The sequence below is a fragment of the Solanum lycopersicum genome, chromosome 2, assembly GCF_036512215.1.
Source record: "Solanum lycopersicum chromosome 2, SLM_r2.1".
Taxonomy (NCBI): domain Eukaryota; kingdom Viridiplantae; phylum Streptophyta; class Magnoliopsida; order Solanales; family Solanaceae; genus Solanum; species Solanum lycopersicum.
This window is the reverse complement of record NC_090801.1, coordinates 58,509,423-58,528,814: the sequence shown is the minus strand read 5'-3', so window position 1 is coordinate 58,528,814 and position 19,392 is coordinate 58,509,423. Positions and strand designations below refer to the sequence as shown.

The window sequence follows — 19,392 nt, the reverse complement described above, 5'->3', positions numbered from 1 at the left end:
ACATCCCAACAAAGTGAACTAGACAAATTAAGAGGTAGAAAGTAAATTACAAATTTAATTATTTACGACTTCTAATTATATTAGTAAAATTTTGAAAATATATGCTACAACAAATTGTTAAGCAATTTCAATTAGTACAAACAATAAATACATAGTAATATATTTTTGTTGTTAAAACTATAGTAGCTCTTTTATTGTTTTTTTTTCCTTAATAAAAATAAAATAAATATTAATATTACCTGTATTAGAACCCTAATTGTACTCTTTCGCCTCCGTGTTTTGCTCTTCCCATATAAAGGAATCAAACTTCATCCATAATTAACTTATGATTAATGCAACCATAGCAATAATGTTGTTTTCCCAAGAGATTTTATACAAGAATATTCTACTACTCTGTTGTTTTGTTGATGGACCAATGCCGAATAACAACGATGATAATAATAATAATAATAGTTATAGTAATAGTGGTGAAGATGAATTGCAGGAAGTAGGTAGCAATCGTCCGGCATGTGCTTCGTGTAAGCATCAAAGAAAAAAGTGTATGTCAGGGGACTGTGTTATGTGGCGCCACTTTCCAGCTAGCAAGATGGATGAATTTCTTGGAGTTCACAAGGTTTTTGGTATATCTAATGTTACAAAAAAGATTAAGAGTTTTGATGATGTTGCTCAACAGGATGAATCCATCAAGTCCTTCTTGTGGGAAGCAAAGTTGTGGCAGGTAACTCTACATGCACATTCTGTTAGGTTGTGGAGCCTGATTTATTAATATATATACCCTATCGTCGTGGAAGTTTACTTTCGGAGTGTTACGAAATATTGGTTTCTCTCTTTCTCTCTCTAGATCTTTCATCTCTTTCTCTTGAAAGTTGTTGTGTTCGTGTGTGTGAATTCGATCCTAACATGATTTGAAGTTTACCTTTAATTAAGGTTATGTTATCTATTATTCATCAGAAGACTCAACTTTAACTTGATGATGAATTCAATTCTGAAGTTTTTATTTTGAATTTGAAATTTAGTGTTTTGTTGAAACTTTAGAGGGTTTTTATTATATCTATATATCCAGGTTTAGTGGATTTATATATCACATGTTCACCTAGAATAAAATAATATCTCCAGCTAGAAAACCTCAATATATAAAATAATGTCTCCCGCTAGAAAACCTCAATGTATTAGATGGAGAATTTGTGAGACAGCACCTTCAGATTGAACAGAATTTGTGAGACATAACTATTATGTTAACGCCAAAATAATTTTTAGCGACAATAAATAGATACATTAATACAAAAATACATATTTAATTGTAAATTGTTAATTAATTGCAGCTTCTCGAATGTTTGTCTTTTGTATATTTTTCGAGGTTTGAGCTTCCAAATGACACCTGTGACACCTCTCCATGACAGGAAGATCCAGTTCACGGGCCATTAGGGGAATACAAGAAGTTGGAAAAACAACTTATGAAGGAACAAAGGAACAAACAACTTCAAATAGTTCAATTCCCTCGTGTACCCCAGGTTCCAATAACAACAACATCAGAGAGTACAACTAGCTACGTCCCCCATTTGGCAATAGATCAACATCATAGAGAAAATGGTGCAAATCATAGTCAACAAGACTATAACATGCTGAACTCAAGTGTACCGAATTATGCTAATCATTTCCAATGGCATGGACCACAAGGAGTAGAAACTCAAGGAATTACTAGTAATGGTTCTAATTTGATGAATATTGGTTTTGGCAACGATATGTTTGGATATGGTAATTTACCATATCGACCAATCGAACAAATTCGAAATGGTTATATCCCAATGGTTCATCGTCAAGCTACTTACAATAACGGTGGACATGTTCAATTACATGAACAAAGATTTCCATACAACAATGTTGATTTGGGCCTTGAAAGAAGAAGAAAGGACCAAACTGATCAATTTGTGCATCCAAATTTTAATGGTAGACATGTACGAGGAAGGGGAATTGGGTCAATTGGCCCAATGATTAGACATAGCCCAATTATATCAAATTGTAGTTCTGGTTCTAGTGTTGACTCGATTATTGTTAATGCTACGGGGACAATGGCGAATCATAGTGTTAATGGAAGACATGTCGAAGATGGAAGAAATCAAAGAGCACAAGGTGTTGCAACAGTTCTTCAGGACTTCACTAACTATAACCACAATGATTTACCAGGTAAATCTTTTATAAGTTTCGAGTTATATAGACCATCAAATTATTTTTGCCTGGTCCAATCGATTTTAGATTGGATTGACTCTTGAGCCGATTATTGTCTTTAACTCGTCCAAATTTGATCCTAATTGCCACTTCTAGTAGTAGGTAACATACTTATTTTAAAATTTTAGATTGTACATTTAATTTAAATATAGTTTACCTCTACGTATATTTTGATGACCTGAATGGTGTATAAAAATTTACTCTTTTTTTTTCTCAAGTTTTCATTATATATATTTTGATGACCTGATGGTGTATAAAAATTTACTCTTTTTTTTCTGAATTTTTCATCGCCGAATAATACAAGTGCTAATATCAAATTACTAGATTTGAAATTTTCAAGATTATGATGCCTCTAATGTTTTAAACCATAACGTATATCTAATAATCATTTTTTTTGTTCTCTATATTTGAAGGTGAACATAAGCAACGAGATATGGTTAATAGAGATCATTCAACCTCCAAATAGCACATTTTTCACATTATTTCTAAGTTTGTTGCCATATGATATAAGGGGGAAAAGGTGGTAATTACAGATTCCTCCTCCATCATTCATTTGTAAGTTCTCCTAAAAGTCCTATCTCATATTATATTATCCTAAATTTTATCTTTTTCAATATATTTTATTTTCAGGTAAATAAGAATTTTATTTTCAAAGAAAAGTGTATCGTTCAAAAAAAAAATAGAAAGAAATTATTCTGACTAGATCAAATATTAGTTAATTTCATTTTGAGACAGCCTTTGAAATATAGATATTAAATTATTCTCTTCATTAACATATCGATACTTTGTTGAAAAACAATTTTATTCCTCTCTTATCATATATGATAATGCAGCCGGTTAAGGATATATTGTTGTTATAGCACTATCTTGCTCAGAACTGTGTATACCAAGTCAAATAATTTTCAAATGTACATGTCTCTTTTTTAAAAGTTAAATATATTTGCACCTACTTTTTGCACAAATAAATGTGTGCACATTAGTTTGGCGACCATGTGTGATGTGTCGTGCCTGTGGGGTTCATAGTTTGGCGCAGTAGTTTGTCGCAGCCAAAGACAGTTTAAAGGAACAACTTCATATATAGCAAATAAAAAATATATATTTGTATGTTATAACAAAATTTGTATAATTGCGTTACATAATAAACATATAACTGTATAATTCGCTGGCCTAAATTGTATAATTCGCTGACCTATTTCGCTGCAATTGTATAATTCGCTCGCCTATTTCACTGCAGTTGTATAATGCGCAATTATATAATTCGCTGACCTATTTTGCTGGAATATGTGTATAAAATTTGCTTTGCATACAATTAAATCGAAGTAAAAGGTTTATATATTGTATAATTATAAGTGTATATATAGGAAGAAGATATATGTTTTTCGCTTGCTTTATACAAAAACAGAAACACAATTTATACACTTCTGTTGTATAAAGCGAGATAATTCGTTGGCGTTTTTCGCTGTAATATTTGTATAAAATTTGCATTTGTATACAATTGAATCGAAGTAAAATATTTTTAAATTGTATAATTAAGTGTATAGCACGAAAATATACATTTTTTACATGTGTATATACAATTTTCTCTCGCTTTATACAAAACAAAAATACAATTTATACACTTCTGTTGCATAAAGCGAGAGAGGCAAGCAGATGGAGAGTGGTGAGCGAGAGTTTTGGAAGAGAGGCGACTGGCAAAGACAAAGGTTTGCTATGAAGCACAATTAAATCAAACAGTAACTACTCCATTTATTTTAGGTTACTAATTTGCTACTATATAGAATTATCCCTTAATAAAATTCTTATCATATAGTATAATATATGAATTGAATACCCATCATTTCAAAAAATTAAACTAGTCATTTGAATGTCTATATCATTATAAAACCATGTGAAAAATTAGATTATTCTTCGTGTAAATTACTCGCTCAGTCTTATTTATCTTTTTAGTCTGATTCACATAATTTTTAAAAGTTTTACATAACATGTTTAAAATCATAAAATTAAAGACATTAATATATATTTACACATCTTTAATTTATGACATATATTTTTTTTTAAAAAATCTTTTTTAAATTAATTTTAAATTAAAATAATAAAATGAAACACATAAATAAAGTAATAATAATTATCATCGTATATTGATGAACAAATGAGTTGATGTTTGATCCTATTCTTAGTCAAGCAAATAGAAGTCTAAATTAGCACTTTTTGTTTTTAATTTATTGATGATTCATGAACCTTGTTTGTTAAATTCAAGACTATATATTACAGTCAATTGTAAAACAAAATGTCTTGGAAAATTAGATCCTTTTATTGGCCCACCAAATAGACCTAGGAAACCCATACGAACCCAGTGAAGTCACATCGATGTGGAGTCTCTAGAACGTCAAATGTGAGTCATCTTGCTCATCCTTTTGTCGAAATTTCTTCTATTGGGTCAAATAAGAAATATGTGCCATTCTCGTTCTTATTAAATAGACATAATATACACTTTTAATTAAATTAATATGTGTCATGTAATGATTTGTACGTAAATATGACTGATTTAAAAATAATATAATAATAATTGTTCAAAATTACATAGTGAATTAATAGATAATTACAAAATAAGTTGTCTTTTTAAAAATCTTGGACAACTTCAATGGTGTCTTTACTTCGTTTTCTCTTTATAAATTTAAAGCAAAAAAATATTTATATGATGTCAATTGACCAAACACATGGATGACCTGGATCTAATTTCTTCGAAGAGCATTATCTCATCTTGTTTATTTGGAGTACTATCTTTTCTTATCTCACTGAATGCCTACAAACTAAGCATAATTTTATTCTTCTGAAGATTAGCTTGCTCATAAAACCCTCGTATCATTTTGAGCTATTTGTAATTGAAAACGATGTTTTCATCACTATTATTTATTTTAAAAAGGCGTTTTTTTCGAGCAATAAATTCTCTTTATTTTAATGGTGGTCAAATTATGTTCAATTTTCTTATCGTACATAACAATTAACTAAACTTTGAAATATCAACGCAAACAAGGGGTAATTAATTAAACCATGTCACAACCCATCAAGACACCAACTATATAATATAAATTGAAAAAGACGTGCACAATTTTTCACTTGTTTCCTTATACTTTCCTTTTTCTCCACGAGATAAATAAAATTCATAAAAAGAGCCCCACGATTAAACGATTACTTTTCTAGTATTCCTTTATGTTAAATACCTCATTAAACTATAACATTTTCCCCCAACAAATTAACCAAAATCCCCTCTAATAAAAGCTATGGTTCCAACTCCTCAAAGTGATTTACCTCTTAATGAGAATGACTCACAAGAGATGGTATTATATGAAGTTCTTAATGAAGCTAATGCTCTAAATATTCCTTATTTACCCCAACGAAATCAATTACTCCCTAGAAATAATATTCTTCGTCCATTACAGTGCATAGGCAAGAAATACAGAGGAGTACGACGTCGTCCGTGGGGGAAATACGCTGCGGAAATTCGCGATTCGGCTAGACATGGTGCGAGAGTATGGCTAGGTACGTTCGAAACTGCTGAAGAAGCTGCGTTAGCTTATGATAGAGCGGCTTTTAGAATGCGAGGTGCTAAGGCACTACTTAATTTTCCATCTGAAATAGTGAACGCCTCTGTTTCAGTAGACAAATTAAGTTTGTGCTCAAATAGTTACACTACGAATAATAATTCAGATTCAAGTTTAAATGAAGTTTCAAGTGGAACTAATGATGTATTTGAATCAAGATGTTAAAACAGAGCTGTGCATGGAGAATTTCTTGGCACTCTAAGCGAATAATGTGTGGACACGTAGAAAATATTTCTATTTATGTAAGAATCAACTGAACTATTAAAATTTCGTTGTTGTATTTATATTATGTGCTTGCCTCTTCTCTTATTTTCCTTATGGAATTGTTTGCAGCGACGCACGCTATAATCTCATGTAAAAAGATTGCTTAGGATACTTTAGTAGTATGTTTATAAGTTGTAATATACACCTTCTATTTTCTATTTTTTTTTTCTTTCTCAAAAAATTCAAACAGACGGAATATTATATGTATATTCAAATCTTTTTTTTCGCGGTTTGATGATAATTTTTTTAAATTACTTTACTCCTGATAAATAAAAGGATTTTTTAAAAATCTGATTTGATAATTATTAAGTACATAAAAATAAGGATATACAAACATATAAGTGATTAAAGTTAGACCAGTTGAATTACATCTTGTTTGTCAATCGACCTGCTCATTTTTATCTAAAAGCAAACATTGAGCAACAAACAGTCATAGTTGAACTGGTTTAATTTTAAAATTATTTTCACTAATTTGTTAGATTACCGAATCAAATCGGTCTTTTATTATAATCTCTGTATCGTAACCGGCCAAGCACCTCACAATTCCAAAGTCTCGTCTGTAATGATAAAAACACCAGATTTATATTAGCTGAGTCCGAAGCTAAAAAGGTAATATTTTTCTTTCAAAAAACATAAATGACATATTAATTTTTTTAACCAAATAAAGCAAAATTATTTTGTGTCCTGACAATTATTAACGCCGTTACTCTAAAAAAATCCGTCTGTGACAACAATTTTGTCCAAAAAAAAATTCTTTTCATACATGGGCAGCATTTTTCTCGATTTCTTTTTATAGAAAAATAAAAATTGCTAGCAGTGATTCTTAAGAAACTAATAAAAATTGCTAACCAAACAGCAATTTTATTTTTAAAAAAATTAGAAAACTGCTGCCAATATTTTATTAAAAAATTCTTTTTTTTAAAAAAAAAAGAATCTCGGACTTTTTTTAAAAGAAAAAAGTAAAAATCTAAGTGACAGACATGGTTTAAAAAATGGGTTTAAAGCAAATTTCTGCCAACGCAATAATTTTAATTTTAATTTCTGTTTTTTATTTTATTAAAGGCTGTTATATTTGGTTTTCTAGAAATGAAAACGATGCAGTGCATCGATCTTTGATAAAAGAATTTAACACCATCATCAACGTCAGAAGAAAATTACTCTATTTTGTCTTTTAATAAAATAAAATTTTAATATGCCGTTTATATTTTTTGAAAAAAAAATATCACCCTTTTATTTACGAACTCTATATTAGCTATGGTTTTAAAGTTACGAGTTTTTATAGTAACAAAAGTAGTATCTTTAATGATCAATACTATAAAATAATAAACGCATTCATATTTTGCAAAAGGTTTAAATGTAATTTAAATCAATGATATTTTCTGAGTTCATACTTTAAAGGCTAAATCTGTCTATATATAATGGAGAAAAGATAAAATTTGGTGAGAGCACTTTGCATATTGGTCAGCAGTCAAAAGACACACGAGAATTGTCTTGAATTTAAAGAAAGGATTGAGATGGAATATCTGCCTATTGACTTTGTAATTAATTATCTAAATTTGACTCTTGACTCCCCAATGTAACCGCCATATAAAAAAAAATACAATATGGAGTATTATTTTTTAAGAAAAGAGATTAGGCCTCACTTTCTTTTTTTTTTTTTTTTTTACTTAATGGGATTTGAATTCTAATCGATCAGAGATTCACTTTATTTAGTGCGTTTATTTTTAGAATTAAATTTTAATTATTCAAATTTAGTTCATTAAATTTGATTATTTTATTTTCTTCTAATTCTCTTAATAGGTCTGAATACGTTTGAATGAATCAGATATGTAACACCTTTTCATATCATCAGTGAGACTCAAAAATAGAACCCCTATATTAATTCAACTGCATCACAACAACTCATAAAAAATATTTTCTTATTTAATTACATGTTTACCAATTTCCTTTATTCTTACTAACTTAATATACATCTTTTACTTTCATAAATTAATCAATTTATTTGAATTGATAAGCACTTCATGATATAATATTTAGCATAATTTCAGAAAATAAGAAAGTATAATTATTTGATCAATAACAATAACAAATGTCCATTATAAAATAAAATGTTTTCATAAACATTATATTACTATTTTGTTTAAACTATTTTACATTGCATTATATTAGATTCTCAAAGTTTTTGAGTACAAAGAATAGTCATATTAATGATGTAACGTAATATTAAATTCTTAATAAATAAATCACATTACCTTGTTACGATAAGAATGTTGAAAACATTATTTTCTATATAAAAAAAATATTTTACTAAAATGAGGTTTTTATAATATCTTATTTATATAGCGTTCTAATTCATATGTACATTCAGATATTAAAAACAAACAGTTCCAATAATTCAGTGTTCAGATTCAGAGACAACATTTTAATATTCAGATGTTTATTTAGATTTACACATCTAGATTTTAATGCATATCTTAATATTCAGATTCAGATGTCTTAATCTTAATGGAAACAAATGATGCTCAGAGCTTGGTGACAGATTTTCAAGTCAGATTTTTATTTTTCGACGTGTTTGGCAAATATAGAAAATAATTTAAAATTAGTCAAAAATAACTTATAAGTTACGAAGTGTTTCGGAAAGTAAACTTAAAACAAGTCAGAAATTAAAAGTAGGTCTCCCGCTACTTTTAATTTTTTGACTTAAAAGTCATTTAACTTTTACTTTTTAATTTTAACTTAAACCTACTTTTTTAAGTCAATCCAAACGAGCTCTTAATATAAGTTATACTTTTAATATGATAATATCAACATAAATATATAAATATACAATACATTATAAAATAATGGTAACAATAATCCAAACCGAATGTAACAATTGATATCTGTCCTTCAATTTAAATGTATACAAATCAATGTTAAATTTGTTATGTTTAAATAATTCTACATAACATACTACACATAAAATATCATATGAAAATACAAATTTATCGTATAAAACACATATATCTATTTATGTATATATATTTAATATCTATCTCCACTTTTTCTAGACTCCTCACATAATAAAAGAAATTCTAGTATATAAATATATATATAATAAAAGGATATTCTTTATAAAAAGGATAGATCTTTCCAAAATAAAGATAAACTTTTTTTAAAAATGTACTTTATAAACACACCTTGATGACTTTTCGTTTTATAAATAAACTACTCGAGAACATAGAAATCCAATCATAAAAATATTCGTCACACGTTTACTATAAAGAGAAGAAAGAAAATTAATATTGTATATATATACATATATATATAAAGACACCAAGACCAAAATAAGCACGTCAAATTTTTCTAATTATAAACTTCAACGGTCGTCCCATCTAGAAAAACATTATACGTAATCAATGAAGTCTGCAACACTTGCGTTCGATACCTACCAACTTTTACAGAAGTATACGTATATTGTGTTTTTCTTGTCAAGAAATAAAAGTCAAGCCTCTTGACTATATGTAAATTTTAATTGAATTTATAAATATTTTTAACACGAAACATAAATTTATACGTAAAAATAATAATGGTGGACAGAAAAGGGCGTAAGGCATAGATATATGTAACATACATATATATATATTACCACTCCTCTGTTGTATATATTGTATGTAGTTGTCGACTAATGTCTTTTTATGTTTAATAAAAAATGAATATATGATATAATTATTATGCTATTCTTATTTAATAAAATAAATTGAAATAATTATCAATTTTTTTGAAAAGTTTTTTAAAAAATAATTATCATATCAGGATAATATTTCCAAACTAAAGTGACAATTAATTAATTTGGGAAAGTGGGAGTATTAGAATTCAAAAAGTAAACTAAAAGAGGGGCATAGAACCTTAATTACCTCCTCCAGAATTAATCACTCATGAAAAGGAAGTGATATTATAAAATCAAGAAGAGACGTAGATGATTATTCTAGCAGAATATAAATTATCTGTCTGTATCCCTTTATAAAATTGGATTCGACTTCTCTTCGTTACCGCTGATAGTAATGATGTATTTTATACACTTTTGAGCAATAGAATTCGCATTTTATTACTTTAATGGAGTTGTGAGAATAATTCAATCAATCTACGGTGCACTTTAAAATATATGAATGGCTCACATCAAATATTACCACTTAAATATTTAGTGTACTCCTATATCATTTATTTATATATATAAATAAAAATTTATATATATAAATAAAAGAGAACTTTAGACCCGTTTATATAGCGTCATCACATATCAATATTTTTTTTTATTTATTTATTTTTAAAATTAGTTTTTTCTTTTATAAGAAGTTGTGACTTCAATGAATAATTACGACTTTTATAAAAAATTATGACTTTTATGAAAGATTGTGACCTTTTTGAAGGGTTGTAATTTTTTTCAAATAGTTGTGACCTATCCAATAAGGAACAACAAACATTTGTTCATACTACCCTTATTTTTAAATAGAGAGATTTTCTTTCATTCTAAAATAACGAAAACTCTGAACCTCTTTTTTAATTATTCTGCACATTTAAATATTTGTGTACTTTGTTCTTGTTGAGTTTGCTCATTACTACGTATACCAAATACTAACGGGCAATTTTGTTCTACAAAGACAAAAGACAATAATAATCTAAATTTTGCAACTCAATATATTCATGAAACATGAAAGAAAAAGAGGTGGTGATTAAAAGCAAGTGGCACATAATTTTATACAAAATCATGATTCATCCAATAATTAATTCCTATACATATATAATACCCAAGAATTTTAATTTCCCTTACCTTGTATCTCCCTAATTATATTTTGTGTCTAAAACTTATTATTTCTTCTATTACAAAGAGGATAATAAACTATCCAAATAATCACTTCCAAGATCCTCAAACTCTAGGATATCCAAGTCATTAAAAAGATCCTCCTCCATGCTTCTCATAATTTTCTTCTCCATAGGCAATTGATTAATTTCATCCAAATTTTCATACATGTTCCAATCCCTTGATACCCTTTTCCTTGAATTATATTGACTTGATGATGAAAAGGTCCATTCTTTTTCACAAGGACCATTAGATATTCCTATAGCTTGAGCAACCATTTCATGTGGAAAATTAAGATAGGCCTTGGGACCTCTAATTCTCAAAGCCGCCTTGTCATAAGCCATAGCAGCTTCTTCAGCAGTACTAAATGTCCCTAGCCAAACCCTAGCTCCTTTTCTTGATGAATCCCTTATCTCAGCCGCGTATTTTCCCCATGGCCTCCTTCTTACCCCTCTATAATGCACCATCTTCTTCTTCTCCTCCTTCTTCTCAACGTTGACAACATCTTTGCATGTTGATTCGTCGTTTGAATTTTCGTTGTTATGAGAAGGAATAATAATTCCATTGAGAATATCTTCCCAAGTTTCAGCTCCCATTGATATCCATCTTCCTAAGCTTGGTAATCTTTCAAGAATTGGAAGTTGTTCCCAATATTGTTCACAACAATATTCATTTGTCACCTTTTGAGAATTTTGATCATTCTTGGATATGAAGTTTGCCCAAACATTCTCTAGAATCTCTTCACATGCTACTTGATCTTGTTCTTGATTATTATTTTCCACATGATGAGTAGTCATCTTTAAAGAATGTCTCATATGAAAAAATATATATATATTTGTTGAAATTAAATTAACTTGAGGACTATTTATAATATAAGAGATAACACTCTTATCTTATAATGTGCAAGGCTAGCTTCTTGTTTAATAATGACTAGGAATTAAATAACAGCTCAGCAAATGGTTTAATCCAATTGATGGATTGGAAGACAGTAGGATACTTGTATTACAAATTATGACTAAGCTAAATTCAAGGATGTTACTAGAATTTAGACATGAAGAAAGGAGTTCACTTACTGTTTTTAATATTTTCTTGTTGAATGCTTTGATTATGACTAATCATTTTGTGTGTTGTTTGCTGAAAAAGCTATATTTTAATATTTATTTATTGTGAAATTCCCTTTTTTACTAAATGATTAATGAGATAACAAGCAAGTGAAGAATATGAAAAAAATTGTTCAAGATGATTTTTTTTCTCTTTTCGATCGCAAAAAGTCCACATTTAATTTAATTTTCTTGAACTTCTTAGTTAAGGAAGGAATGTTCACATTGAATCTCTAAACTGGTTTTAAAACCCCCCAATAAAACTTTAAAAGAGGTAAAAACTACCGTGTTTATATCAAATCAATAGATGTATGACATGAATTTGTAAATTGCACAATGTTAAAATTATAGTTATTATTATGTATTCTAATTACTTTCATTTAATTAGAGTGGACTGACTCATAGTTATGTCCGTCGCGGATGTGGAAGACCATTCTAACAATAAGATTTTCCCTGTCTCGGGAAAGAATCCTCCGTTCTTTTTCTAGGATTTGAATTTGGTTAAGGACCGAACTATGTTAATATAGTTTTTGATGTAAACATTTTGTGTGAGTAAAATTTTCTTCCTCTCTTAACCTCAAAGAACTAGAGATACGTTTGACATTTGTTTGGGTTGCTGGTTTATCAAGATTTTATTTGTGTATGCAGAAAAAAGCCATTTATTGCGAAATACTCTTCAAAAAATACAAATTAATTGGCGGTTTAGTGGGAAACTAACTATTTAAGTTTATTCCTACTGCCTTTTTTTCCATGGCTTTAAAGGTTTACTGTTCTTTTTCAAACCATTCCTGCTCAATGTACTAGAACTCTAATTATACTTCCTTATTTTTTAAGTTAAATGGTCAAAAACAAATCGATATTATCTTTCGTAAGTTTCACATCTTATTTATTGATTATTCTTTTTCTTTTATTTAAACTATCATATTATTTATGTGTTAAAATATATCTCGAAAGTCGAAACTGATTAGATCAATTATCAATTGTTATATTCTCCTACTTAGATTATTACAATCTACTCAATTAGGTGTGTTTTAGCGCATAGATAATATAAAAAAGAATTATTGAATAGATGATAGTTCAAACTGAGGAAAAGGGTAATTCATATGCATATTTGAATGTTATCTCTTCATTTACAATATTTTGTCACATACCATAAAACTTTTAATTGTATCTACTATCCCTCATTTATTTCTCTAATCTCCGGATATTTTATACTTAGATTTGATTGGCAGATAATGAGAAACAAACACAATTATTTGATTGTTAGGATCTCAATTGACCTGCTGCAAACATTCTTTTTATTCATATCTATACTTGCGAATTGAGTTAAAAGAAAATAAAATAAATTTTATAATTTTATAATTTTAAATTAAAAATATATAAAAGTATAAAAATATCATTTACTTTTAATGTGTGAAATTGAAATTAAAGAGTTATCTTAAAAGGAAAAAAAATATTATTATTTAAAAAAAAGTTAAAACAGAGAAAATAATTATCTTTTCAAATATATATTTGATCTCTATGTGTGTAGGTAGAATTTAATGTCCAAAGGTGCATCAATCCTAGATATATATTGAGTGGAGAGTACTCAATATTATCCAATTATAATCATAATTTATTTTATACGAACTCATGCAATGAATGGATTATCCAATACTTCTCCTATTTTCCTATATATGTGGGACTTCGACATTTCATTTCGCCCCCTTATTTTTTTTAAAGAATAATATATAAATATGTCATTTTAATTTAATTTTAAATTATATTTATGTTCTTTAATTTTAAATGTTCATAAATAGACACTTAATATTTATTTAAAAGTTGAATAGTTAAAATTTTTATTTGTGCATTATAAAAATTTGAGATCAAAACTAAAATTTGAAGATAAATTTAAAATTCAATATACGTATTATGTCGTTTGTTTAATTGGTCCTCTTCTTCTTCAAGTTAGTTCAAAAGAAAGATAATGAAACACGGAAAGATAATGAAACACGGGATCTCGAAAACAAGCCACACGCTTCTCCTTGGGAGTTGACACGACAAATATTCATTTTTATTTGTTTAGTATTTTAAAATAATTTTTTATCATCTTTAACATAGCAAGTATATTAATTTTTTTTGGCTATAATTTATCCTCTTGTTAATTACTTAGGTTAAAGTTATTTTTTAAAATTAGAAATTATTTATTAATTAATTTAAATATTATGATAAATATTATTATTAATTATCATAAATGTAAAGTGAAGAGAGAATAAATTCCATACACTTGATGGCAAAGCAAAATTTTGAAAAGATGCTATTGCGGCTGTTAACATTCGATGTATTTGATTGATAAGGAATGTTTTCACTATTACTACTCACTTTTTATATAGCTTTCTTTCGTTAGAACTAGAAATTTTTTTCTCCTTATTTTCTTTTCATGTGTAATTGCTTTACTTGCCAGACGAATGCCATGATTTTGTTATCTTAAATGATTGTTTGTCAATTTTATTAATAATTATATTATTATTTTTATATTTATTGAATATTACATCATTATTTTGGTGTTTATGTAAAAAAAAAATTATGTAATTATATAGCGGATACAATTTCTATAGAGGGTGTTTTTGTAAAAAATAAAAATTTTGATATGTAGAATTTGAACTTTTAAAAGCTCCCAAATTATAAGATTTGATCCGAATACTAATTTTATTTTTTACTATTTGAGAATTTGAATTATCTATTAAAAATATTTATCAAATAATGACAAATTGCATGAATAAATACTATTTATCAAAAAAAAAAAATCTAATGTTACTTGGATAATCTATAGCCAAACGAGTAATGAGGGGTTGAATATCGCAAAGGTCACAAGATCTATCCTCCTAATTTTACCTATCTGGCCTATTATTTTTTATTTTAGCTAGTCAATTTTTAAATAGTTTCCTATAATAATATATTTTTTTTAAAAAGAGTAAAAGAAAATATTGCTATTCAAAACAGGCATTTAATTTCTTGTATATGTCGTCCACAATGTGCATATTTGATTGAATTCATTCTTGAATTTCCCCCCAAATATAAAAGGATGTTTGAGAATTTTTCATGTAAAGAAGTCGAGCAAAAAATAAAGGAGAAGAGAATTGTAGCAATAATATGATAATATTCTTCGGTCCATTTTTAATTTTTTACTATTTTTATTTTTAAAGTTAAATATGCAAAAAATTGTAATAATGTATACTAGTATTTTTTATATAGTTTTTGAATATTTAAAAAATTTGTTCAAAATATTGAACTAATATAATCTAATTTTTTGACTTTAAAAATTAGTCAAATTAACTTTCGAAAAGCACAACAAGACAAATAAAAGTGGACAGAAAAAATATGATGTAAGAAAAACAACAAATCTATATATATATATATATAAAAGAGGATCTTTAGTTTGCTGATGTGGCATGCCTAAATGATGAGGAAATTTATTTATATACTTTCTCAAATTTTTTCCTATTTTTCCATATTAATGTATTTTAACTAATTAAAGTTTAAAAATAGAAAGACATCATTTACCGTTATAATTGTATCCCTTTAACCGTTTCCTCAAATTAAGCCCATAATAATTGCATACGTCGTTTGGCATTCTGAATTCAAAATTAATGTCTCCTCAGCCGCCTCTGTAAAGCTATACGCAGAAGTCCCATCACATCATCCTCTTTGCGAGCAAAAACTCCCATCTCCAGGTATACCTCAAAACTTATCCTATTTTTGTTTCCTTTTTTCTGGTTGTAATTTCAACCTTTTCTTCCTTCTATGCTACTGTAATTTGATCATGAATTATCTAGGCATTGGAACAAAAATGATTTGCTAATATTACTCTGATAAAATTATATTCTTTTTCTTAGAAATAGGGCAAAAGTTCACAATGTTTTGCCAAGTTCTTTCTATCGGAAGTGTGTCAGTTTTTATGGAATATTTTTTATATTCGCACTGAAGCCCAGTTATATATGGACTCATACATAATAAGGCTCCATTGGTACGGAAGTACTCTACCAAAGATTTGAACCAAGACCTCTGTTTACAAGGAAAGCAATCCCGTCCACAACATCGCATCTTGCTTATAAGTTTTTGCAGTGAGTATATGTAAATATATGTGTATAGTCATTTTTCCTTTTACAAAATACATAGTAATATTTTAGTACAAGGATTGTAGTTTATTACTAAATTGATATTGTAATGTCAAATTTGGAACTAATGAAGCCAAAGTTTATATCAACTCCGTCTAACAGAGTATCTTTGAGAAGAAAAAGTTAAATCACGTGAAGCACAAGATTGTTGATGCTGAGCACTAGGAAGAGATAACTTCTTGATTTGATTGATGATATAGATTTTATACAAAGAGAACTAAGGTTGAGCATGCTCAGTTGCCCATGGATGAAATAAGGATGCTTCTGGAAGTGGTCAAATATCAGCAATAGTATCGCAATGTAACAGGAAAGGAGAAAAAGAACGACGACAAGTTTCAAAAGACTACCATTAACCCTTTGAATCTTCACAAGAACATAGTTGGGATGGTGAAAATCATAATTCATAATCCTCGGGGAAGAAATTTGCTTCACCTGAGAAAGAGCAAACAAACGGATTGAACTCTTTTTTAGGTGAACTCAATTTTGTTTGTCCTAAATTAGATGTTTGCTATTTTATTTTTGACAGAGAAATAATTTATCTTATTGTTACTAGCTTCAAATGTAATCTTTGAGAGTAGTTCCTCTTCATGTTCTGGAGTGGGCGTATTTGTGTATTAATCTATATCTATAACAAAAAAGGTGATGTAGTACTGGCCGTGTTTATCTTATTTATAATAATTTTAAAATTGCCTAGATAATTACTCAATTAAATGAGAAACTTCCATTTCCTAATTAAATCGCAAAAGGCTATTCGATAACTCACGTCAATTCATGCTTTAATAACCAATGAGAGTGAATCTGCATATAAATTGTGGCAAAGAGTGTTTCTAACGTTAAATCACAAAGGAAAAGTAACAAACAATTCAAGATTGTGATATTTAAGGCTCTCTTCTATGCAATTGTATGATTCCAATAATTGAAATATATACATATATATATATATAATACTTTTTGTCATTTTTAGTTGTTATGTTGTGTTTTTTAAAAGTCAAATTAATAAATTTTAAATTTAAATTAAATTACATTTGTTTGATATTTTAAACAAAAAATTCAGATATTCAAAAACTATACGGAAAGTACTATACATAGCAATTGTTTGCATAGCAATATGATGAAAAAATATATTGTAAAATGTTAGTCAAAATTTTTATAGATTGACTCTAAAAATGACAAGTATGACAAATTTTGATAGTGGACGAAGAGAGTCTATATAGTCAATTTCAAGCTTATGAGTTTCAAATTTTGATTCTTTTATATTATTGGATTTTAATTAAATCAATAATTTGTAGAGTTGATAGATTTATTAAGATACATATAAAGTTTGGATTGAAGTTACTCAATTCACTCAAACTTAAATGAAAGTTTAGCTTAGTTCCTGAATACAGCTGAAGAAATTTTACTGGACAGAAATTTTTTATTTTTTTAGCATTTGCTAGCTCTTTTATTGAACTTTATTTACCAATTGTATCGACATAGTGCATAGAAACAAATTAATTAGGAGTATATAGGTTTCCGCATAGTGCTTCTGTTAGTAGTCTCTATTGAAAATGTCTATTGATTAGAGTAGCGGTGGCTTCAAGATTTTAAGGTAAAGTTTAATGGGTGCTCGAGCATTTGGAAAGGTCAACATAATTTCGTCACTTAATTATATATGGTGCTTTAAAATAGATTATTATTGCAAAATTTATTAAAATTTACTTTTGCATATGATAATTATTATTATTATTATTATTATTTAAAAAAAAGTGTAGCTCAATCTATAGATTTTTGTACAAAAAATCTACTATTATCATTCATTTATACATAACACAATTAAATAATAGTTGAAGATGGCTATTAGTTTTTTAGTGCATTTATCATGTTTGTTGAATGCCTTGAATCGGACCCGCTATAAACAGAAAGGACGGGGTCTCGCTGCCCGATCAGCGAGTCGGGGGGTCCAGGGGGGCGACGCGCCCCCTGGCCTGGGGTCGGAGACGCCCCGGCCCGACGGTATACAATGTTGTTGTATTGGGCCCTTAATTTTCTGTCAATTCTGTATGTTGGGCCCAAGCCTGTTAGGGCGTAGCTTAGCACTATATATAGACGCTATGGCAAACCCTATATTTTGTAATTCTGTTTTTGTCTCTCCATAATAAAACTGCTCCCTCTCTTCCCGTGGACGTAGCCAATTTATTGGTGAACCACGTAAATCTGTTGTCTTGTTTTTCGCGTTTATATATTTTCTCGTATTATCTCAAATTCCGCACAATAATGTTAATTATGTGCTTCCGTTGCTTTTCCTGACGTTACTTTTTCTCATGTCTTTTTATACTCATGCCGTAGGATATAATAGTGGTGGTTAGTTAGATAACAGAGAAATTTTGAGATTAATTATAATGATATTAATTTTTATTGACAGTTTTATATGTTATATCAAACGTATTTTGATTTAAATGTCTTACGCTGTGACATTTCAACGGGCATATTTCCAATTCCATAGTATCATCGGACTTTATGTTATATATGGGTACTGTTTCGACAATTTACAAGGAGTTATTACCAACAACTTTGGCTTAGAAAGATTAATTAAGAAGGTTCTCAATTAACCTCATGCCACATGCATCTTTGAATTTCAATGTTACGTTTTGCTTGATTTTCACTAGCCAACAAAAATATAGCACAAGATATTTCAATGAAAGACTATACAAAATATTTTATAACTTTTTTACCTGTTCACATGCTTGAGAACAAGAGGGGATACATTTTAAAATTACGTGTGTCATCATGTGATAGAAAATATGATGAAGGAAGAAATTTTCAAGGTTTTATGGGTCTCCTTATAACTTATAAGGCTTGACCAATTTTTTCTTTTAAAAAAATTAATCTTTTAAGTTAAATTTAATTTAATATGATATTATAATTGAATTCCATGTGAACATTCAGAAAATTAAACTATTGTAAAAGTAAAAATATGATCGATCTATGAATATGATATAAAAAATGAATGGAAAGACCTAATTTAATAAAATAAGTATATTTTTACAAGTAGGCGTGCAACTAAAAGTTAGAACTATGCAATAAATTCTAAAGAAAAAGGAAAAACAAGTACATATATACATATGTTAAATAATACACAAAGGAAGACTATGATTTAATCTAGACACGAGTAGATCAATTGTTCTTCGAAATCTATCAACACTTTCAAGGGATGGAAAGTTATA

General features: G+C 28.1%; 3 protein-coding genes and 1 long non-coding RNA gene across 4 annotated transcripts; 3 read left to right on the top strand and 1 right to left on the bottom strand.

The window, feature by feature from the left end:
* Positions 1-283: 283 nt before the first annotated feature.
* Positions 284-3,406, top strand: LOC112940987 (LOB domain-containing protein 27-like). The gene is made up of 3 exons (XM_026029759.2): positions 284-718; positions 1,401-2,184; positions 2,640-3,406. Exons 1-3 carry the CDS (start codon positions 326-328, stop codon positions 2,690-2,692), a joined length of 1,230 nt encoding a protein of 409 aa, XP_025885544.2. The 5' UTR covers positions 284-325; the 3' UTR covers positions 2,693-3,406.
* A 2,067-nt stretch (positions 3,407-5,473) lies between these two features.
* On the top strand, positions 5,474-6,250 carry PTI5 (pathogenesis-related genes transcriptional activator PTI5). Its single transcript, NM_001247058.2, has one exon. It carries the CDS (start codon positions 5,508-5,510, stop codon positions 5,991-5,993), a length of 486 nt encoding a protein of 161 aa, NP_001233987.1. The 5' UTR covers positions 5,474-5,507; the 3' UTR covers positions 5,994-6,250.
* A 4,554-nt stretch (positions 6,251-10,804) lies between these two features.
* Positions 10,805-14,812, bottom strand: LOC101250863 (ethylene response factor B.2). Its single transcript, XM_004233795.5, has one exon. The coding sequence runs from the start codon at positions 11,745-11,747 to the stop codon at positions 10,953-10,955; it is 795 nt and encodes a 264-aa protein (XP_004233843.2). The 5' UTR covers positions 11,748-14,812; the 3' UTR covers positions 10,805-10,952.
* A 713-nt stretch (positions 14,813-15,525) lies between these two features.
* On the top strand, positions 15,526-16,907 carry LOC104645837 (uncharacterized). Its single transcript, XR_002026845.3, has 2 exons — positions 15,526-15,745; positions 15,908-16,907. It is a non-coding gene; the product is annotated as an uncharacterized lncRNA (long non-coding RNA).
* The last annotated feature ends 2,485 nt before the right edge of the window (positions 16,908-19,392 follow it).